This window comes from Phyllobates terribilis, unplaced genomic scaffold, assembly GCF_046119375.1.
Source record: "Phyllobates terribilis strain yellow unplaced genomic scaffold, ASM4611937v1 Scaffold_12__6_contigs__length_324123572, whole genome shotgun sequence".
Lineage (NCBI taxonomy): Eukaryota > Metazoa > Chordata > Amphibia > Anura > Dendrobatidae > Phyllobates > Phyllobates terribilis.
In genome coordinates, this window is record NW_027362772.1 from 21,779,852 (window position 1) to 21,804,608 (window position 24,757).

The 24,757-nt window shown below is 46.1% G+C and overlaps 1 protein-coding gene across 2 annotated transcripts; it reads right to left on the minus strand.

Moving 5' to 3' along the window:
* Positions 1 to 6,683: 6,683 nt before the first annotated feature.
* Positions 6,684 to 23,479, minus strand: LOC141171959 (inducible metalloproteinase inhibitor protein-like). 2 transcript variants are annotated; one of them, XM_073655691.1, is made up of 5 exons: positions 23,408 to 23,479; positions 13,404 to 13,467; positions 12,772 to 12,810; positions 7,309 to 7,356; positions 6,684 to 7,230 (listed from the first exon to the last, which is right to left on the minus strand). In XM_073655691.1, the coding sequence occupies exons 1-5, from the start codon at positions 23,474 to 23,476 to the stop codon at positions 6,869 to 6,871; spliced, it is 582 nt and encodes a 193-aa protein (XP_073511792.1). In that variant the 5' UTR covers positions 23,477 to 23,479; the 3' UTR covers positions 6,684 to 6,868. The 2 variants fall into 2 exon arrangements, with proteins under 2 accessions (XP_073511792.1, XP_073511793.1); XM_073655692.1 differs by lacking the exon at positions 12,772 to 12,810.
* Between the last annotated feature and the right edge of the window lie 1,278 nt (positions 23,480 to 24,757).

The window sequence follows — 24,757 nt, forward strand, 5'->3', positions numbered from 1 at the left end:
TAGCTGTACAGCTGAGTTTGGTCATATTGGGATCCTAGAAAGTTTATTGATTGGGAATAGTATTAAGATTGTGAACCAGGAGAAAAGACACATATTACGGCTTCCCCTTAGGAACTAGTCCTGTTTAAATCCGGACACATTTAGGGGAGAGGGGTGGCATTATTGGCCCAAGGGAAGACATCCCCTTACTGGGACCAGGGATATGTGGCTGTTCTCCTGGTAAGAAAAATAAAACACAATTCTTTTGTACGAGTTGTCGGATTAAAAATGTTACTGTTTATTTTATTCACTTTTCTTCCCCATACAAACGGGCGAGTTTTGTTACAATAAATCTTGTTATTGTTTTACCACCATTATCTTTCGAAGCTCATCTGTCCTGTCAGTAGCATCACTGTATGAAAACGGAGTCTTTCCCCCGCCGTTAGTAGTCAGGTCCTTTTACAATACCACGATTCATGGGGTACAGATACGGCGGAGAAATATAGGTATACAACACAGGTCCCAGCCTGCCACCTCATCCTTCACATATGCAAACATGCATGCACACACACAGTACGCAGACATGCACACACAATCACACAGTACGCAGACATGCACACACACATGGTACGCAGACATGCACACACACATGGTATGCAGACATGCACACATGCACATAGCACACAGACATTCACGCACAAACGGTACGCAGACATACACACACACATGGTACGCAGACATGCACACACAATCACACAGTACGCAGACATGCACACACACATGGTATGCAGATATGCACACACACACACATAGTACACAGACATTCATGCACACACGCAAACAGTACGCAGACATGCACACACGCACACACAGTATGCAGACATGCACGCACACACACAGTACGCAGACATGCACACACAATCACACAGTACGCAGACATGCACACAGACATGGTACGCAGACATGCACACACACATGGTACGCAGACATGCACACACACAGTGTGCTGACATGCACACATGCACATAGCACACAGACATTCACGCACAAACGGTACGCAGACATACACACACACATGGTACGCAGACATGCACACACAATCACACAGTACGCAGACATGCACACACACATGGTATGCAGACATGCACACACACACATAGTACACAGACATTCATGTACACACGCAAACAGTACGCAGACATGCACACACGCACACACAGTATGCAGACATGCACACACAGTATGCAGACATGCACATGCACACACAGTATGCACACATGCAGGCATGCACACACATACACACATGCACACGCACACAGATATGCACACATACAATACACTGACCCGCACATACACAAATACATTCAGATAAATGTACATATTGAACACAAGTTCTTAAAAACACATATGAAATGGATATACACAGCATATACAGTACAGACCAAAAGTTTGGACACACCTTCTCATTTAAAGATTTTTCTGTATTTTCATGACTATGAAAATTGTACATTCACACTGAAGGCATCAAAACTATGAATTAACACATGTGGAATTATATACTTAACAAAAAAGTGTGAAACAACTGAAAATATGTCTTATATTCTAGGTTCTTCAAAGTAGCCACCTTTTGCTTTGATGACTGCTTTGCACACTCTTGGCATTCTCTTGATGAGCTTCAAGAGGTAGTCACCGGAAATGGTCTTCCAAGAATCTTGAAGGAGTTCCCAGAGATGCTTAGCACTTGTTGGCCCTTTTGCCTTCACTCTGCGGTCCATTTCACTCCAAACCATCTCGATTGGGTTCAGGTCTGGTGACTGTGGAGGCCAGGTCATCTGGCGTAGCACCCAATCACTCTCTCTCTTGGTCAAATAGCCCTTACACAGCCTGGAGGTGTGTTTGGAGTCATTGTCCTGTTGAAAAATAAATGATGGTCCAACTAAACGCAAACTGGATGGAATAGCATGCTGCCGCAAGATGCTGTGGTAGCCATGCTGGTTCAGTATGCCTTCAATTTTGAATAAATCCCCAATAGTGTCACCAGCAAAGCACCCCTACACCATCACACCTCCTCCTCCATGCTTCACGGTGGGAACCAGGCATGTAGAGTCCATCCGTTCACCTTTTCTGCGTCGCACAAAGACACGGTGGTTGGAACCAAAGATCTCAAATTTGGACTCATCAGACCAAAGCACAGATTTCCACTGGTCTAATGTCCATTCCTTGTGTTCTTTAGCCCAAACAAGTCTCTTCTGCTTGTTGCCTGTCCTTAGCAGTGGTTTCCTAGCAGCTATTTTACCATGAAGGCCTGCTGCACAATTCTCCTCTTAACAGTTGTTGAAGAGATGTATCTGCTGCTAGAACTCTGTGTGACATTGACCTGGTCTCTAATCTGAGCTGCTGTTAACCTGCGATTTCTGAGGCTGGTGACTCGGATAAACTTATCCTCAGAAGCAGAGGTGACTCTTGGTCTTCCTTTCCTCATGTGAGCCAGTTTCTTTGCAGCGCTTGATGGTTTTTGCAACTTCACTTGGGGACACTTTCAAAGTTTTCCCAATTTTTCGCACTGACTGACCTTCATTTCTTAAAGTAATGATGGCCACTCGTTTTTCTTTACTTAGCTGCTTTTTTCTTGCCATAATACAAATTTTAACAGTCTATTCAGTAGGACTATCAGCTGTGTATCCACAATCCCATTTATGAGGCAAGAAATGCCTCTTAATAAACCTGACAGGGCACACCTGTGAAGTGAAAATCATTTCCGGTGACTACCTCTTGAAGCTCATCAAGAGAATGCCAAGAGTGTGCAAAGCAGTCATCAAAGCAAAATGTGGCTACTTTGAAGAACCTAGAATATAAGACATATTTTCAGTTGTTTCACACTTTTTTGTTAAGTATATAACTCCACATGTGTTAATTCATAGTTTTGATGCCTTCAGTGTGAATGTACAATTTTCATAGTCATGAAAATACAAAAAAATCTTTAAATGAGAAGGTGTGTCCAAACTTTTGGTCTGTACTGTATATATATATATATATATATATATATATATATGCACATACTGTATGCACAGTCATATACACTGATATTCACATCATACATGCACAGACACACACATACACATTACAAATATTTTTAATACGGGGATTGGGGAAGCTCGTTCACCTGCCCCTGGCCTGTGTCCCGTCCAGAAGCTCCTCACACATGTGGCTGTGCATGGCCGGTGGCGTGTCACAGACATGGCCCTGGACCATCAGTGGGGCCAACTCGCTGTCGGGGCCGCTTCCCTGGCATCTGTGTAGGACCCTCTGGAGCTGGTTGATTGCCGTCACTGCACCAGAGATGGTCGCGCGCTGTGCACTGTGCGTCTGTGTCTCCTAGTAATGACGCGGCAGGGGCAACACACAAGCACAATTAAAGGCACATTGTCACCCCTGCCGTGTCACTACTACCAGACACAGCCGCACAGCTCACTGCGCGTGGCCTTGTCTGGTGAAGTGCCGGCAATCAAGCAGCGCCAGAGAGTCGTGCACAGATGCCGGGGATGCAGCACAGCCTTCAACAGTGAGTTGGCCCCTCTGATGGTCCAGGGCCCCTGCACTTGCCAGGTGTTGACGCCGGCCCTGCCTGAAAGATCTGGAGAAGATCGGTATGGAGAAGGGGGCCAAAATCCCTGCGCAGTGTGTGCAAACTTGGTCAAGAACTACAGGAAACGTCTCACCTCTGTAATTGCAAACAAAGGTTTCTGGACCAAATATTAAGTTCTGTTTTTCTATTGTACCAAATACTTATTTCATGCAGTAAAATGCTAATTAATTATGTAAAAATCATACAATGTGATTTTCTGTTTTTTATTTTGAGATTCTGTCTCTAACATTCTTTGCAGGTGGGAAAACTGCAAAATCAGCAGAGTATCAAATACTTATTTTCCCCACTGTATATATCGATAGTTTTTGACCAGTATAGTAAATTCTATTTTATGTGAAATCTCATGAATGATTCTTGATTTGTGTAGCTCCACAATACCATGTGTGATATATCGAGTTCATTATCACAATATTTACGTATAACATTTTTGCTGAAAAACATTGGATATTTGATATGACATATTCATGATGTATTTCAGTCCTTACATTGGAAGGGAAATAAAGGAATGGATGAGATCTATTCTCCGAGTTGTACATCCTGCTAGCATGTATTTTCATTGGCATTTTGTGTCTCTCCCTTTTCTGATTTTAATAGTATTTTTTTTTAAATACATCTAATAAAAAAATAATTTTTTTATACCAACACTTGGGTTATATTTCTTCTTACTGGGTTAAAAAGGACATTTTTGAAAACCGGGTACATGGTAATGTCAATTCAGTTGAAGAAACTACCTCCGTATTTTTTCCCCTAGTGGGTTATTATATAAAGTTTGGGACATTCCTTTGTTAAAATAGTGTAATGTTCATGTCTGTAATGAAAGCGAGGAAGATAAAGGAGTCAATACTTTTTGTTTATGTGATTCCCGTTTACTGTCGTATAGAAAAAACTTAAAGGAATTCTCCAGTTTTATGCCAATATAGTCTAATCATTTCAATAAAAAGCTCAGTGCGCTATTGTTTTATCAGTACTTTGTTGCTGTGCTGCCTCCACCTTTTATCGTGGGGACCTGCTGCATCCTGCAGTATATTTGTCAGGATGGTTGCACCTTTCTACTAGACCTTGTGCCTCTCATTCTCACTATTTTCGAGCTCCATGTTTGCTGTCAGTGAATGACAAATCCTTCCTTATGTCTCCAGCTTCTACACCCCTCACATGTGGGGGGATGCCATCCGTCCTCCTGAATTCTTCCTGCTGCGCTGTCCACTCCTCATGGTGCTGAATTACTTCTCTATAGTAAAAAGAGAACTAAAAAAAGAGCAAAATGGAAACAAAGTTTATTTACTACTTTTCTAAACAGTTTCATGAATAAACCCATTTAAAACAATGCAGAACATTTGTCCTTAGTCATATGGGAAATATTCAAGGCCAATACACTGACGGGGGATCTGCTGCTGATGTATCCAGAAATGTTGGAATCTCTTGTACCTCTTGTGTCTGTCATAGAGAAAAATAAAAATCCATACAGACATCTCACCCTCACATTGAACATATGGGAATAATTATAACTGGGGAAAAGAGAAAAAGCTGACACTTCAGCATCCTTTTGATGTAGGGGCCTCCTGCAGTGACCAGGTTATTACATCAAGAGCTTTGTTCTGGGAAAAAGACATCAATACTGAGATTCATGTATTCAGAGGTGGAGTACACTTCAAAACCAAAGAGCTTCTGATCAAAGCACAGCTCCCAGACATTTTGAAGCCAGTGGTCAGTGATGAATAACGGGGTTTACATCGATCCGATATTTATAGGAGATATATAAGGGATGAACATAATTCATTCACTCACATCACCATAAGGCCGGCCTAACACTTCCAACTTGATAACGGACCAATGAATGATGCTACCATGTCTTGTTTCATCTCTATATAAAGGTAAAATCGGCATAAGAAACTTGACAACAATATCTACCGCCTGGGACCTTCAAGGGCGAAGATATCCTGTAAGTTGGGGATCTCATAAAATTCTAAAAGACCTAGCACAGTCCACAATCAGCCGCCACATGAGCTCACCGAGGGGAAGTATTTGGGCGTAACCTTGAGCTAATAAAAAGCAAAATTTGTGTTGGGTCATCTGTCAGTCCTGGAAGGTACAGCTTGCTGCAGTTCTGTCCATTTTCCCAAGGAGTACCTCACTCCACTAAGCCCTGAGCCACTTTCGTGACAGTATCCATCCAAACTAGTAATGAGCGAGTGTGCTCGTTAAACCCTTTAACCGAGCACACTCGGCTGCTTTCCGAATATCTTCGTCGTGCTCGTATATTATGTTCGAGTCCCTGCGTCTGCATGATTTACAGTAAGGCTGGACAGCCACAACACATGCAAGAATTGCCTGTTTGTTAGGGAATCCTGACATGTGTTGAGGCTGCATAATAGCCATAAATCATGCAGATGCAAGGACTCGAACATAATATACTGTACGAGCACGCCGAAGATACTCGGAAAGCACCTGAGCATGTTCGGTTAAAGAACTAAATGCCTCCTGACATTAGCAGTGTAACAAGTGTAGCAAGCAGAAGCATGATGTAGGACCACATAATTGCGAGGGCTCATGGGGCATCCCCCAACCACCTTCCCTCATGGTAAGAAGGGAAAAGTGACCACAAAGGTGAGTGACAATCGCTGTCTCCATAATTCCCATTGACTTCAGTGGAGAGAACTATGCACATTTGCAGTATCTTTTCCCATATGTGGTTACTAAAGGGATGTTGTTCTTTGTGGTGGGATGAGGACCTACATCAATCTTACCTCGGCTCTAATAATTGGAAACTTGATCCATCCAATGATTCATCAGTTGACTTCTGGGTGATATCATTTGGGCTTGGTGACTACTTCCTATGGAAAACAAGGTCTTAAAGGGGCGGTGTTCCCACCGATCAGCAAGTTATCACTTTTATAACTTTTTGTGCACTGGACAACCCCTTTAAGGGTGGCACAGTGGCTGAATCTTTGGGGGAGGGGTGTTATAAATAGGTCCAGTGAAGGCCACTCTGGAGGTGGGAACAGGATCAGGACAAATCTACATTAGAACAAGAAAACTTTATCATAAACAAGACAGAATGTATCTTGATGGATCGTCTGTTCTCAGATCTGTGTATTTTGTTACAGTCAAAGATTCTAAATAAACAAAAAAGTCAAGAACAAGAAGCACATGAGCCAATCACTTTATATTCGTCAGACGCCTCAATACGATTGGACGAGATTACTTTAAATGTATCAGGTTTTGATAAGATATACGTGGAAAGGTTTAATTGAGGCAATCGATTTTGGGGCAGTCCTGAGGAAGGACACATTGCTTGCTGTCAGTCATGCGCACGTATCCAGGTTTGCAGAAGCAGCCCATAAAACAAATTTCAGGGCAGGTTGGGTTTGGCTGAAGCATATGTGCACAGGTGTTGGGACAGTCATTGCCACATTCAGCGTAGGTGGTGTTCCCTCTGCAGCAGGCTCCCGGCTCTACACATTCACCATTGTCATTTCTTCTAGTGCCTTCTATGCAGACACAACCCGGCATACACAAAGTAATACATGAAGCACTCATGAAGTTATCGCAGGCTGGTTGACAAGGGACCCCACAATCAGAGTATTCCTCGCCTACTTTACAGGGGGCTGCAAAAGAACTAAAAGTTAAAAAACTCTTCAAGATTAGGAAAACATGTCTGCTTTCTTAAATAAATAAACACTTGCCTGAGGGTGAGCACGATATTGCCGTATTATCATATAGTAATGGAAGCACTGCAATTAAAACATAACATTTATTTGATACATTTAAAACCGTTTCATATTCCACCAAAATGATGCCAACAAGATATACAATGCATTAAATTAAATATAATTAAATCAAAAGGAAAAGGAGATACAACAAAAATGTCTCACAAAGAAAACAAGCTTTTCTAGTATAAAGAAAACATATAATAACAATTTTTTTTATAAAAAGACAGTGACTCAATGGAGGGCTGCTGACACATTCCCAGTTTGCACTGTATGAATGTGTCCTTGCCCCCTGACAAAGGCAGGTCCAAAATGCGCGTCGGGGCTGGCTCACTGGTGGCTTGGAGCCCCTGTGTCCACATAAGGTATTTTATACTTCAGTACGTACCATCATTATATTTTACCATTACTTAATATGCACATGCACTTTAGACAGCTCTCTCCACTTGGAGACATATTGGGATAATCTGTCATGTAAGATTATTATGATGATTGATTCTATATGATATACTTATCATGCTTGGCATTGCTCCTTCCCAGCGCGCCTTTCTACATGTTCATTCCTCATATGTATATCCCTGTTTCCCCTTGTTCTATATACAATTATTTAATACATTTTGATACTTTGATTCCTTTGAACTATTGATCGTCGTTTGTTTCCTTTTTGTACCATACGACTGTTGTAGTATATTAATTCCTAAAATCTAAGTTTCAATGGAAAATAAAAGGTCAGACATGATTGTTGAAAAGACTTACAAATCTGGTTGTGGTGCAGCCCTGGTGCCCCAATGCACGTTTCACTCAGCTTCATCAGTGGCAGTCAAAATAAAACGTTTAACGCTAAATAGACGAGACACAGATAAAAGGAGCACTGTCCTTAGTGTTGGTTCATATGTGCCTAATTTAATTGCCTTGTAATAAAGAGGCTGGGAAATCAACTATCTCTACAGTCTATACCTCTCACACACAAGCACATTGAATTTTGAACCCAGTCGCTATTTCAAGTCCCTAAGTATCCACCAAAGTTGAAAATTGGCCACTGATCAGTTAAATGCTGACAAATGAGATTCTACAAATTGGTCTCCATGAAGAAGCATGTATGGGCGAAACATGTTGGAGACAAATTATATCCACTGAATAGAGACCATGGTCAGGAGGTGATGTGGGGTCACCCTTGTTAGGATGGAGAACCCACTTGGAGTCAACATTGAGGTATAGAATGTAGAAAGTGTTTGGTTCTCAGCCTAGAGGGGAAGTGTCTCAATATACTAGCATCATCATACTATTAACTGTTGTTGTGGGGACTATGTTGATTGTAAGGGGTACAGGGTGGTAGTAGTGGCGAGAGACGGTAGTTGTTGTGCATTTACATTCTCTCCCTGTCCTCCCACATATAATAGATAATGTCCTGGTTGTCTGGTGATTTGCATGCAGTGTACAACACTTACAGTTTCCCGGGAAATTTCCTTTTTCTTCAGGAGTTCAGTAGTTGCAGGAAAATAATCATTGTCATACACAGACTCTGTCTCTCTTTTATATAACATAACTTTACTAAACTCCATTTGTTCAGTTTTAGTCACAGATACTTTTTGGACATCTCCGTTACAGTTTTCATCCTCTCTTCTGTCCCTTCCTGTCCTGTCCTCAGAGTTTGTTTCCCCGATACCACAGCTTCCCAGAACACAGTTCTACTCTCCTCAGGTATGTCCCTGTCCGTTCTTCACTCCTTGGGAATAGTGAAGGCTGGCTCCATCAGTCCTTCTACAGGTCGTAGACCTCGGAAGTTTAGGGAATTTTCCTCAGTGTTGTCCGCTTTATCATTCCCCAAGCTGTCTAACTCTTTTCCAATCATCTGCCTGTATTTCTATTGACCTTCAGCCCCCATAGCCCTGAACTTCTCCTCAGTCTTCCTCCAGCACAGACTTAACATTGCCAACAGCAACAACTGCTCTGACTCAACTGTTTCCTGACAGGAGTAACCGTTGCTCTCCTTTGGCCCAAACTCATCCCGCTTTTTCAACTGGACCAATCATCAACCGTCTCTGTCGGTTGCTGGGCAAACTTCCCAGTTACTACCCTTCTGCAGTCACTAAACTCCTTTTATCTACCTTGGCTCCTCCTACACTGGAGCTGTTGCTAAACACATTAACTGTTTCTATCCTAAACTATTGTGTCCAATACTGCACTGTACTCCATTCCTAATCTAATACTCTATCTATGTCTAACCTATACTGACCCTATAACTAACACATGAGACATTAGGTCACATACATACTTATATATAAACACAGAGTACAGCAATATGTGCAGAAAGAGGGAAGAGGCGCATGACCATCCTGGTCACCCTCTTACATTCCTCCCTCTTAAAACATGGTCGGCCCGACTATGACAACACCTGAAAAAACATCAATGCACATTTAAAACATTTAACTCACATGTTTATATAAAATGCAGAACAGATTAATACATTTTAATCAGTTCCTCTCGTTGGTCAACCTTGACCTCGGTCCCACTCAGTTGGGACCCCGGAACACAGAGTTCAAGTCTTTTTATTAAGACCAGCCATTTTGGCCCACTTTAGAAGTTGCCCTTACACACGGGGCAAAAGTCCTTCAACCCGGCATGAACATCGGGTCCCCTTGCTGACCCTGGTCCCTTTGCTCCTTGGACCCACAAAAAAATGTCCATCACAGGCCCGTTGGCCAACAAATCCTGACCCGGGTTTACCAAACACAGGAAGTCCTTTTGTTTTAAAATACAATGGCCCACTGGCCAACTTATATTGGCTCCGACAGTCCAGGAGCAGTGACCCGCCACAATCCTCGGATTGTCCTGACAGTTTTCCCCCTCCCTCCTTCTTGCTGGGTACGGTCCCTTTAAGACCTAAGTGTTGCTCAGTAGCTCCTATTGCAATGTAAAACAAGGACACAGTCCATTAGAGCAGTTGCACACGGTCCATTTAATGAGGGATGTTTAACCCTATCAGGGTTCAGTCCCATAACCCAACAGGGGAATGTGCAACAGGCGCAAGAACTTGGAGGGGAGGGAAAACAAACAAGAAAGATTTTTCTCTTTCAACTGGGGCCGGACTGGCCAATACCGGAGGTTCCCCGTTTTCACTCAGGGCTCCTGCCCACAGAGACGCTGAATAGTCTCATTTTCCTGGTGCAACAAATTCAACAAGACACACATTTTTTTTTAAAGTGACCGCTTCACTTAGGGATCTCCCTGCGGCCGCCATACTTTATACTGCAGCCTTAATCTCTCTAGTCACTTCAAACCGCTCCATGACTTGCGGCTCCTTCCCTATCATTCTCACCAGCAATGGCACCAGCCCGCTCTGCTTCAAGCGCACTCCTCTACCACTCTGTCTTATCTGGGGTGGGAATTCTTCCGTCTCACCTGCCCGTTTGTTAGGAGTCCCCTCCCGTTCTCCATTGAGTCGCAGCAATCGGTGGGTTTCTTTTTCTTGCATTGTGCCCACCGGGGGCGGGCACCACTCACGATGGGTGGTCTTCTGGGCACAGGCCACTGCACAAGCCAGACAGATTTTCGTGCCTTTTTAAGTTTAGAACATCCACAATGGGCGGAGCTATCGCCAGCCTCTGCACCATCATCCACCATTTTAGAATTTCCAACGGCCACCATTTTGGGACTTCTAATGGCCATCATTTTGGGACTTCTAATGGCCACCATTTTAACTGTTTCAGGGGTTTCTCCGCTCTCTATATGCGAGGACTCTGAATCCTGCCGACTACACCAATTTTGTAAGGGGTACAGGGTGGTAGTAGTGGCGAGGGACTGCAGTTGTTGTGCATTTACATTCTCACCCTGTCCGCCCACAAATAAAAGATAATGTCCGAGTTGTCTGGTGATTTGCATGTAGTGTACAACACTTACAGTTTCCTGGGAAATCTCCGTTTTCTTCAGGAGTTCAGTTGTTGCAGGCAAATAATCATTGTCATACACAGACTCTGTCTCTCTTTTATATAACATAACTTTCCGAAACTCCGTTTGTTCAGTTTTAGTCACAGATAAAGTATTTTTAAACATCTCCGTTACAGTTTTCATCCTCTCTTCTGTCCCTTCCTGTCCTGTCCTCAGAGTTTGTTTCCCCGATACCACAGCTTCCCAGAACACGATCCTACTCTCCTCAGGTATGTCCCCGTCCATTCTCCCCTCCTTGGGAATAGTGAAGGCTGGCTCCATCAGTCCTTCTACAGGCCGTAGACCTCGGACGTTTAGGGAATTTTCCTCAGATTTGTCCGCTTTATCGTTCCCCAAGCTGTCTAACTCTTTTCCAATCATCTGCCTGTATTTCTATTGACCTTCAGCCCCCAGGGCCCTGAACTTCTCCTCAGCCTTCCTCCAGCACAGACTTAACGTTACCAACAGCAACAACTGCTCTGACTCAGCTTTTTCAACTGGACCAATCATTAACCGTCTCCGTCGGTTGCTGGGCAAACTTCCCAGTAACTACCCTGCTGCAGTCACTAAACTCCTGTTAAATACCCTGGCTCCTCCTACACTGGAGCTATTGCTAAACACATTAACTGTTTCTATCCTAAACTATTGTGTCCACCACTGCACTGTACCCAATTCCTAATCTAATACTCTATCTATATCTAACCTATACTGACCCTGTAACTAACACATCAGATATTAAGTCACATACATACTCATATATAAACACAGAGTACAGCAATATGTGCAGAAAGAGGGAAGAGGGGCATGACCGTCCTGGTCACCCTTTTACATTCCTCCCTCCTAAAACATGGTCGTCCCGACCATGACAACACCTGTAAAAACATCAATGCAATTTAAAACATTTAACTCACATGTTTATATAAAATTCACTCCAGAATAATACATTTCAATCAGTTCCTTTCGTTGGTCAACCTTTACCTCGGTCCCACTCGTTTGGGACCCCGGAACACAGAGTTTAAGTTTTTTTATTAAGATCAGCCATTTTGGCCCACTTTAGAAGTTGCCCTTACATACAGGGGCAAAAGTCCTTCATCCCGACATGCACATCGACCTTCAACCCAGCATGTGCAAAAAGAGGGAAGAGGCACATGACCGTCCTGGTCACCCTCTTACATTCCTCTTACATTGGTGACCACCAATATGGTCTCATAGGGGTTTTTCTTTAGAGTTTTGCATTTCTAGACTCCAAGCGTTTCCTACCCTTGGTTGTTCATCTACATATAAGTCCTACAAAACCCCATTGGTGACTGGGGGAAGGGATGTGACAACTATTCCGATCATCTGTTGTTATTTACGCCGATCTGCTACGTTCTAACAGACTGCAGAGTCCAGTATACAAAACCTCCATATGGATTAGGTAAACCCCAACACCTATACAGTATCTGAACTGAAACAATTTAGAACATCGCCTAGAACAACGATAGGATACAATGTAGTCGTCTTCATACTGACCGGCTGCTGATCCTGCTGTTATCACCTTGAGGAGCACGCCTGCAAAATAAAGACTGAAAACTCTTGGTCTGTATCATGAAAATTCAACAAGAGCTAAATAATAAGAGAAACTAGGGGATAATGGTGTCAGCTGAAATGATGGCTGTACTGCCTGAAATGGGGGTCTCCAACTCCAAGAAACCTAATTTAACCTTAGCTAAGTATCCACAGCGTTGCAATGTTAATTTGGGAGGAGCTATGAGACAACAGACTATATCATTCACTCCGGAGCATTGACCGGGCCATTGCCCATCAGGATCCAGATGAGACATTCCCCCTAACCTTTGGAGCTATAGTCTCTTATGGGAAGATCTATGTTATCATTACAGTACTGAGCTACCGGTTATTACTATAGGGTGTTACAATGGGGTTAGCGTCATCAATTTCATTTGTGAGTTGCACCTTGGAATTTGTGATATTACTTTTAGGCACCAGCTTGCACTGTAGAACCTTCCTTTGCTTCAGAAACATGTAAAAGCAAGGTTTTCGTTCCATGCAGCTGACTGTGTGTTCCTGAGATTGTGCTGAGACTTCCTGCTGTGAAAGGGGAGCGCAAGCTGCAAGAGTCTGAAATAATTGTACATGCTACTCACTCAAGGAGGACAGCAGAACCACAGATGTTTGCACCATGTTTAGCGATGATGTTCCTCCTTTTTCCTATAAATTATGAATTGATTTGATTAGATGGAGAGAATTAATTCAACACAGATCTCACATCCAGCCTATATTACTGGGATAGACACATAGACCTCACATCCAGCCCATGTTACTGGGAGAGACACACAGACTTCACATCCAGCCTATAATACTGGGAGAGACACACAGACCTCACATTCAGCCTAAATTACTATGAGAGACACACACAGAGATCATATCCAGCCTATATTACTGAGAGAGAGGGACACACCTCACATCCAGCTTATATTACTGGGAAAGACACACAGACCTCAGATCCAGCCTATATTACTGGTAGATACACAGACCTGATGAAGGTGGCTGTGTCCACCGAAACGCGTTGTGTGTATATTAATAAATCAGTCCTTTTAATATTTTTGCCCTGTTATTGGCGCTCTGGTACCGCTATTCATATCCATTTATTGTCCCTTTCCCCCTGTTGGGGTGCGGTAGAGCTGCCTTTAACTTATTGTTCTTTCACCTGTGGGAGGAATTTAATTAGAATCACTACCCTGGTTTTCCAAGCTGCGCTGCCCTAACCCCTCCGGAACGCTGCCGGGGGTGTTGGTGAAGCTGGGCGTCCATCTCGGCGTTACATGCAACTAACCTGACCACGTGATCCACCACCGAGAGATCAGGATCTGTGAACGCCGCTGGAAATAGATGACAGCCACCAACAGAGCGGAGCTTGTGGAGCTTTACACTGGGGTTGTGCAGAGGTGCACAACTTCATAAGGTTAGTAGCCATCCTCACACCCCTCTAACAATTGCAATACTGAGTCACCCATTGCGCCTTGTTCTCTCCTCTCTTTACATATATTACTGGGAGAGACACACAGACCTCACATCCAGCCTATGTTACTGGGAGAGACACACAGACCTCACATCCAGCCTATATTACTGGGAGAGACACACAGGGCTTACATCCAGCCTATATTACTGGGAGGACACACACAGCTCACATCCAGCCTAAATTACTGGAAGAGACACACAGACCTCACATCCAGCCTATATTGCTGGGAGAGATACACGAAGCTCACATCCAGCCTATATGTAACATACCTGGCGGCGTCCTTGCATAGTGGTCCATTTCCCACTGTGCAGGAGCGCGCACTTGATCTCCTGTCCAGAATGTCTCTCTGGCTTCCCTCCATGCTGTCTGTTTGTGTCTGTCTCTGCTGCTTAAGGGCGGCGCCCGATCACTTCCTGCTTTTTGTACCTGCTGTGGGTCACACCCCTTGTGCGTCCTCAGCCTATTGCTGTCTGACACTTGGTATATAGCTCAGCAGCTCCCTTCTATCCCTGCCTGAGCATAGTGTTTTCCTTCAGTGTGTGCTTGCACTCTGAAGGTGCCAGGTCCCGTCTTTGTTTCCTTGTCTGCCTTTCCTGGAGGCTGTATTTCCAGGCCTGTCTGAACTTAGTCCTGTATGTCTCCTGCTTTTTGTATCAGTTCCCGTGTCTGAACTGAGTCCTGTATTTCTCCTGCTTTGCGGTATTAGTTCCCGTGTCTGAACTAAGTCCTGTATGTCTCCTGCTTTTTGTATCAGTTCCCGTGTCTGAACTGAGTCCTGTATGTCTCCCGCTTTTTGTATCAGTTCCCGTGTCTGAACTGAGTCCTGTATGTCTCCTGCTTTGCGGTATCAGCTCCCGTGTCTGAACTGTGTCCTGTATGTCTCCTGCTTTGCGGTATTAGTACCCGTGTCTGAACTAAGTCCTGTATGTCTCCTGCTTTGCGGTATTAGTTCCCGTGTCTGAACTGAGTCCTTTCTGTGTTCTCTTGTCTGTCCTGTCTGAACACGCTCCTTGCCTGTTCGTTCCGCCTTCTAGTGGCCGATTTCCTAGACCCGCTCCTGTGTCTGGTCTGTCCTGTCTGAACACGCTCCTTGCCTGTTCGTTCCGCCTCTCTGGGGGCCGTATTCCCAGACCCGCTCCTGTATTCCTCTGCAGTGTCGGTCTCCTCCGTACACTCAGTTCCAGTCTGAACTTTCTCCTGTCCTTTACCTGTTTTGCCTCTATGTCCGTTCCCTTCCTTTTTCTGCAGAGTCTGAACTCGTACCTAACTCCTGCTTGTTGTCCCTGCAAGTACTGTGTGAGTATCTGGCTCTGTCTTTCCCTTCCTGTCTGTTCCGTGTGAACAGAGTCCTGTCCTGCCCTGCTTCTGTCCGCTGCTCCGGCAGTCCTGTCCTGCCCTGCTTCTGCCCGCTGCTCCGGCAGTCCTGTCCTGCCCTGCTTCTGCCCGCTGCTCCGGCAGTCCTGTCCTGCCCTGCTTCTGCCCGCTGCTCCGGCAGTCCTGTCCTGCCCTGCTTCTGCCCGCTGCTCCGGCAGTCCTGTCCTGCCCTGCTTCTGCCCGCTGCTCCGGCAGTCCTGTCCTGCCCTGCCTGTACCCCTCTGCCTGTAATGTTCCTGAGTCCCAGTGTGTACTGGGCCCTATCCCGCCTGTGTTCCTACCTGCTAGTGCCTCCCTGTCTGCACTCTAGCTGTGCTTGCCTTTACCCCCCTGCCTGCATACCCGCCTGCCTGCATACCAGTCGTGCCTGCCTATACCCTCCAGTCTGTGTGCCAGCCTACCAGCCTGTTCCTGTATTCCCCTGTGTGGGTCAACAGCCGTGTCCGGGGTCTGTCCTGGAGTAGCACCTGGTCCCTCTGCTCGGTTCCTCCTTGGTGCACTGGCGTCGTATGCCGTCGTGCGACCCTGGTCGGATCGGGTGAATACCTAGTTACGCCCCTCCAGGCATTCACTCTCCGGCACGGTCCAGTGGAATCACTACAATCACACGCACACGCCGCTCAGCCCGGGCGTGTGCATAACAGCATGCTCAGGCCATGGTTCCCGTTGAGCCCCACGGCCTTCGCTCTCTGAGAAGTTTTCCAGCGAATATATGCATTAAAATAAAATAAATAAATTTTTTTTTTTCTCTTAGCTGAGTTCCAGGCGAAATTACGCACCGTCCAGATGGATCTATCAGCTCTCGTTCCTGCGGATCCGCCACGTTACTATGGGGATCCAAGACAGTGTCGTGCATTTGTGGAGCAATGCATGCTACACTTTAAGGCCTACCCTCTCTATTTTCCTTCCGATTGGGCTAAAGTGGCCTTTATTATGTCTTACCTGGCGGGTGATGCCTTGGAATGGATCAACCCCCTATATGAAACACAGGATCCGATCCTCCGGGACCTAATGGCCTTCCTGGTGGCCTTTCTAATGGTCTTCGATGATCCTAACCCGGAGGCTCCTGCTGAAGCTTCACCTCCCAATATCCTGGAGCAGCCCCGATGGGTAATGTGTGTGGGTAGCGCAATAGTCCTCCAGCCCAATGAGACTACTGCCCACCCAGAATCCTCACAGGGTGACTACGCTTTCCGGAATACTTCTCTCAACCTCAAGAGGCAGTCCAGACGTGCTAGACGTAGAGGCAAGCCGTCACGCCAGGGTCTGTCCTCCCTGAGACCTCCTGACCCCAACCTTGAAGTCCCTACTGAAGCTTCATCTCCCTGTATCCCGGAGAAACCCCAATGGGTAATGTGCGTGGGTAGTGCACCAGTTCTCCTGCCCGAAGAGACTTCTGCCCATCCAGACTCCACACAGGAGAACTTCCTGCACCCGGCATCAGATGCTTCTCTCTCTTTAACCGGTGTGCATGTCCAAGGATGCTCCAAAGCTGTGGTTACCTCTGAGTCTGTGCACCTCTACTACCTGGCGGAGGATCCCCTGTTGCCTCCTGAATCCTCCGGGATACCACTCGATGACAAATGGAGAGAGACTTCTCTACACCCGGTACTCAATACTTTGTCCGCTTCGTCCTGTGAGCCTGACAATGGGTACCCCAAAGTGGTAGTTACCTCCGAGTCTCTACACCCCTCCGACCAGGCGGAGGATCTCCAGTTGTCTCCTGAACCCTTCGGGGTGCTACCTGGTAGCGAAAGGACAGAGACTCTCCTATACTCTGTACCTGATACCTCGCTCGCTTCCTCCAGTGAGTCCAACCTAGTGTACTCCGAAGCAGAGGTTACTCCCGAGTCTCTACACCCCTCCGACCAGGCGGAGGACCTCCAGTTGTGTTCAGAACCCTTCGGGGTGCCACCTGGTGGTGAATGGACAGAGACTTTCCTATACTCGGTACCCGATACCTCGCCTGCTTCCTCCAGTGAGTCCAACCTAGTGTACTCCGAAGCAGAGGTTACTCCCGAGTCTCTACACCCCTCCGACCAGGCGGAGGACCTCCAGTTGTGTTCAGAACCCTTCGGGGTGCCACCTGGTGGTGAATGGACAGAGACTTTCCTATACTCGGTACCCGATACCTCGCCTGCTTCCTCCAGTGAGTCCGACCTAGTGTACTCTGAAGCAGTTGTTTTCTCTGAGCCTCTGCACTCTTCTGACCCGGCGGAGGACCTCCAGTTGTTTCCTGAATCCTCCGGGGTACCACCAGATAACAAAGAGACAGTGACTTTTCCTCATTATGTACCTGATAACCCGTCTATTTTTTCCTGTGAGCTTGACAAGATGTACCTCGAAGCAGAGATTACCCTCAAGTCTCTGTCCCCCTCCAACCCAGTGAACGACTGGTCCTCGAATTCCCTGCGGAAGATTCTGGCAGGCCTGAAGAAGAGGGGGCGTAAGGGGGGAGGTACTGTAACATACCTGGCGGCGTCCTTGCATAGTGGTCCATTTCCCACTGTGCAGGAGCGCGCACTTGATCTCCTGTCCAGAATGTCTCTCTGGCTTCCCTCCATGCTGTCTGTTTGTGTCTGTCTCTGCTGCTTAAGGGCGGCGCCCGATCACTTCCTGCTTTTTGTACCTGCTGTGGGTCACACCCCTTGTGCGTCCTCAGCCTATTGCTGTCTGACACTTGGTATATAGCTCAGCAGCTCCCTTCTATCCCTGCCTGAGCATAGTGTTTTCCTTCAGTGTGTGCTTGCACTCTGAAGGTGCCAGGTCCCGTCTTTGTTTCCTTGTCTGCCTTTCCTGGAGGCTGTATTTCCAGGCCTGTCTGAACTTAGTCCTGTATGTCTCCTGCTTTTTGTATCAGTTCCCGTGTCTGAACTGAGTCCTGTATTTCTCCTGCTTTGCGGTATTAGTTCCCGTGTCTGAACTAAGTCCTGTATGTCTCCTGCTTTTTGTATCAGTTCCCGTGTCTGAACTGAGTCCTGTATGTCTCCCGCTTTTTGTATCAGTTCCCGTGTCTGAACTGAGTCCTGTATGTCTCCTGCTTTGCGGTATCAGCTCCCGTGTCTGAACTGTGTCCTGTATGTCTCCTGCTTTGCGGTATTAGTACCCGTGTCTGAACTAAGTCCTGTATGTCTCCTGCTTTGCGGTATTAGTTCCCGTGTCTGAACTGAGTCCTTTCTGTGTTCTCTTGTCTGTCCTGTCTGAACACGCTCCTTGCCTGTTCGTTCCGCCTTCTAGTGGCCGATTTCCTAGACCCGCTCCTGTGTCTGGTCTGTCCTGTCTGAACACGCTCCTTGCCTGTTCGTTCCGCCTCTCTGGGGGCCGTATTCCCAGACCTGCTCCTGTATTCCTCTGCAGTGTCGGTCTCCTCCGTACACTCAGTTCCAGTCTGAACTTTCTCCTGTCCTTTACCTGTTTTGCCTCTATGTCCGTTCCCTTCCTTTTTCTGCAGAGTCTGAACTCGTACCTAACTCCTGCTTGTTGTCCCTGCAAGTACTGTGTGAGTATCTGGCTCTGTCTTTCCCTTCCTGTCTGTTCCGTGTGAACAGAGTCCTGTCCTGCCCTGCTTCTGTCCGCTGCTCCGGCAGTCCTGTCCTGCCCTGCTTCTGCCCGCTGCTCCGGCAGTCCTGTCCTGCCCTGCTTCTGCCCGCTGCTCCGGCAGTCCTGTCCTGCCCTGCTTCTGCCCGCTGCTCCGGCAGTCCTGTCCTGCCCTGCTTCTGCCTGCTGCTCCGGCAGTCCTGTCCTGCCCTGCTTCTGCCCGCTGCTCCGGCAGTCCTGTCCTGCCCTGCCTGTACCCCTCTGCCTGTAATGTTCCTGAGTCCCAGTGTGTACTGGGCCCTATCCCGCCTGTGTTCCTACCTGCTAGTGCCTCCCTGTCTGCACTCTAGCTGTGCTTGCCTTTACCCCCCTGCCTGCATACCCGCCTGCCTGCATACCAGTCGTGCCTGCCTATACCCTCCAGTCTGTGTGCCAGCCTACCAGCCTGTTCCTGTATTCCCCTGTGTGGGTCAACAGCCGTGTCCGGGGTCTGTCCTGGAGTAGCACCTGGTCCCTCTGCTCGGTTCCTCCTTGGTGCACTGGCGTCGTATGCCGTCGTGCGACCCTGGTCGGATCGGGTGAATACCTAGTTACGCCCCTCCAGGCATTCACTCTCCGGCACGGTCCAGTGGAATCACTACAATCACACGCACACGCCGCTCAGCCCGGGCGTGTGCATAACACTATATCATTGAGAGGACCCACAGATCTCACATCCAGCCTATATTACTGGGAGACACACAAAGATCACATACATCCTATATTACTGGGAGACACACAGATCTCCCATCCAGCCTATATTACTGGGAGAGACACACAGATCTCACATCCAGCTTATATTACTGGGAGAGACACACAGAGCTCATATCTAGCCAATATTACTGGGAGAGACACACAGACCTCACATCCAGCCTATATTACTGAGAGGACACACAGAGCTCACATCCAACCTATATGAATGAGAGGACACACAGAGCTCACATCCAGCCTATATTACTGGAAGATACACAGACCTCACATCCAGCTTATATTACTGGGAGAGACACAGAGCTCACATCCAACCTATATTACTGGGATAGGAACACAGTGCTCACATCCAGTCTATATTACTGGGAGAGACACAGAGACCTCACATCCAGCCAATATTACTGGAAGATACACAGACCTCACATCCAGCTTATATTACTGGGAGAGACACAGAGCTCACATCCAACCTATATTACAGGGATAGAAACACAGAGCTCACATCCAACCTATATTACTGGGATAGAAACACAGAGCTCACATCCAGCCTATATTACTGGGATAGAAACACAGAGCTCACATCCAGCCTATATTACTGGGATAGAAACACAGAGCTCACATCCAGCCTATATTACTGGGATAGAAACACAGAGCTCACATCCAGCCAATATTACTGGAAGATACACAGACCTCACATCCAGCCTATATTACAGTGAGGACACACAGAGCTCACAACCAGCCTATATTACTGGGAGAGACACACAGACCTGATATCAAACCATATTACTGGGATAGAAACACAGACCTCACATCCAGCCTATATTACTGGGATAGAAACACAGAGCTCAAATCCAGCCTATATTAGTGGGACAGAAACACAGACCGCACTTCCAGCCTATATTACTGGGAGAGACACACAGACCTCACATCCAGCCTATATTACTGGGAGAGACACACAGAGCTCACATCCAGCCTATATTACTGGGAGGGATGTACAGATCTAACATCCAGCCTATATTACTGGGAGGGATATAAAGATCTCACATCCAGCCTATATTACTGGGAGGGATATACAGATCTAACATTCAGCCTATATTACAGGGAGGGATATAAAGATCTCACATCCAGCCTATATTACTGGGAGGGATATAAAGATCTCAAATCCAGCCTAAATTACTGGGAGGGATATACAGATCTAACATCCAGCCTGTATTACTGGGAGAGATATACAGATCTCACATTCAGCCTATATTACTGATGGGAATGCACAGAGCTCACATCCAGCCTACATTACTGGGAGAGACACACAGAGCTCACTTCCAACCTATATTACTGGGGGATATACACAGACCTCAAATCCAGCCTATATTACTGGGGGATATACACAGACCTGACATCCAGTCTATAATACTAAGAAGACACAGACATCTCATCCAGACTATATAACTGGGAGAGACACACAGATCTCACATCCAGCTTATATTACTGGGAGAGACACACAGAGCTCATATCTAGCCAATATTACTGGGAGAGACACACAGACCTCACATCCAGCCTATATTACTGAGAGAACACACAGAACTCACATCCAGCCTATATGACTGAGAGGACACACAGAGCTCACATCCAGCCTATATTACTGGAAGATACACAGACCTCACATCCAGCTTATATTACTGGGAGAGACACAGAGCTCACATCCAACCTATATTACTGGGATAGAAACACAGAGCTCACATCCAGCCTATATTACTGGGAGAGACACAGAGACCTCACATCCAGCCAATATTACTGGAAGATACACAGACCTCACATCCAGCCTATATTACTGGGAGAGACACAGAGCTCACATCCAACCTATATTACTGGGATAGAAACACAGAGCTCACATCCAACCTATATTACTGGGATAGAGACACAGAGCTCACATCCAGCCTATATTACTGGGATAGAAACACAGAGCTCACATCCAGCCTATATTACTGGGATAGAAACACAGAGCTCACATCCAACCTATATTACTGGGATAGAAACACAGAGCTCACATCCAGCCTATATTACTGGGATAGAAACACAGAGCTCACATCCAGCCAATATTCCTGGAAGATACACAGACCTCACATCCAGCCTATATTACAGTGAGGACACACAGAGCTCACAACCAGCCTATATTACTGGGAGAGACACACAGACCTGATATCCAACCTATATTACTGGGATAGATACACAGACCTCACATCCAGCCTATATTACTGGGATAGAAACACAGAGCTCAAATCCAGCCTATATTACTGGGACAGAAACACAGACCTCACTTCCAGCCTATATTACTGGGAGAGACACACAGACCTCACATCCAGCCTATATTACTGGGAGAGACACACAGAGCTCACATCCAGCCTATATTACTGGGAGGGATATACAGATCTAACATCCAGCCTATATTACTGGGAGGGATATAAAGATCTCACATCCAGCCTATATTACTGGGAGGGATATACAGATCTAACATCCAGCCTATATTACTGGGAGGGATATAAAGATCTCACATCCAGCCTATATTACTGGGAGGGATATAAAGATCTCGCATCCAGCCTAAATTACTGGGAAGGATATACAGATCTAACATCCAGCCTGTATTACTGGGAGGGATATACAGATCTCACATCCAGCCTATATTACTGGGGGGAATGCACAGAGCTCACATCCAGCCTACATTACTGGGAGAGACATACAGAGCTCACTTCCAACCTATATTACTGGGGGATATACACAGACCTCAAATCCAGCCTATATTACTGGGGGATATACACAGACCTGACATCCAGCCTATATTACTAAGAAGACACAGACATCTCATCCAGACTATATAACTGGGAGAGACACACACCTGACTTCGAGCCTATTTTACTGGGAGGTACACACAGATCTCACATCCAGCCTATATTACTGAGAGGTATTCATGATACCAGGTATAAAATTCTAGAAGTGCGCTGTCATCAAAGGATAATTAAGAGAATGTGATGAATCCAGTTGCAATACAGATACACAAACCAGTTTTCAGTTTGAAACCATCTTTGTAACCAGCATAGGAAGAGACGCAGAAGTCATCCATTAGAGGTGAACGTATACACCCACGCTTTATACACTCTTGCTATACGCAAACACAATCCATCTGAAGAAAGTGCCACCATCCACTTCTATTATATAGATATTACTGAGAGGGACATTCCCATAAGAAAACTTAAGATAACAACTGACAATTCCTCATTTCTTTGCAAGGACTTTCTGATCCACCCACACACTGGGTTGTTCAGACTTTACATGGGATTGTGTAAACCAGTCCCAAAGTAAGGCCCCATTGAGATGATAGCTATGGGGGTTATCCCTGTTCTACGTGTTTCGGACATGTCCTTGTATTGGGACAATAAGATTCTATTTCATTTGGATTATGGTAGAAGGTTTGGTACATACCAGGATAATGCACGGAGTAAGGTCTTCTACTGATGCAGGAATCCTACAAGTGCACCATCTTATATACATGCTATGTGTGTTCTGGGTGTGATCTAATAGTGGGTCATTATGGATCTTGGGTGTCACCTGATAATCTGCAGGTGAATGTGTCAACGAAGTATTAGAGAAACATCATAAATATTTATAATATTGGACAATTATGACATTTTATTCAAATAACATCATTCCTTACTCTGAATTTAGCACGTCAGACCGCACGTCATATACATAATATAATATACATAAATATTTATATACACATATATCTCAATAACAAAAGTTAAGAGTGCGTTCATTATTTGCACCACTCTTCCTAGAATCCCGCCTTCCTGATCACCAAGGGTCTCAATAATATGAGTAAACTCTATAAAAATGTAGACAACCCAATACGACAACATAACCATTTCTGAGTAGGAAATATCTAGCCTAAAGAAGTGTATGTAGGGCGAAACGCTTTAGTGAGGAGATAGAGGTCCAGTCACCTGGAAGGATGCCAATGGGAATCGCTATTGTGGCGCCCCTGAGGGTTCAGTCGCCACAGGGGTACTGCACCTCGGTTTGAGGTGTGGTATCTCCTCTTCCAGGTAAGGATGGAGCATCACTCAGGGCCCCACTTCACACTCAACACTACACCACTCCTGTCCTGTAGGGGGCCTAAATGCACCAGAGTGCTGCCCCGGTCCGAGATAGAGGAGATGGGGGGAACCAAAGATAGGGGGAACCATGTAGTGGGTGAGGGTGGAGGACACAGTTTTAGGAAGCACTTATTGATTCATATTTAATCTACGGCCATCTTAAGTTCAAGGTCTTTTGATTGTGGTCTTCTGTCAGGGTCTAGCAGGAGTCTGTAGCTGGCTGAAGATTCACGGTCCTCGTTCTCTGGCCTTGAGACGAGGAGCGGGTCAGAGTTAACCAGTGTCTCTGCCCGGTCAGGGTCCCATTCTAAGAAGGCCTAGGAGGGGAGCAGAGGAGATAGGCTCCACAGGCAAAAGGATCCCAGGGGATACGGACGGAGCGGAGTCGCCACCTGTATTCTTCACTCTGGCCTAGTCAGAGGGTGTCCTGCTACTAAAGGGGTAACCTGCCCCCGATATCTGACTTTGTCACTTCACGTCTCAGTCAGAAAAGCCCGGAGGCTTAGTGGATCCCAGGGGGATACGGACGGAGCGGAGTCGCCACCTGTATCTCTTAAGCTGCGCTTATTCAGTGGGACCCGGCCTTATACCACGTTCATACCACACACAGTCAGGAGAAGACTCAGTGGGAGAACTTACCAAGAAGAGGAACACACACCAGCGGGGTCTCGACAGG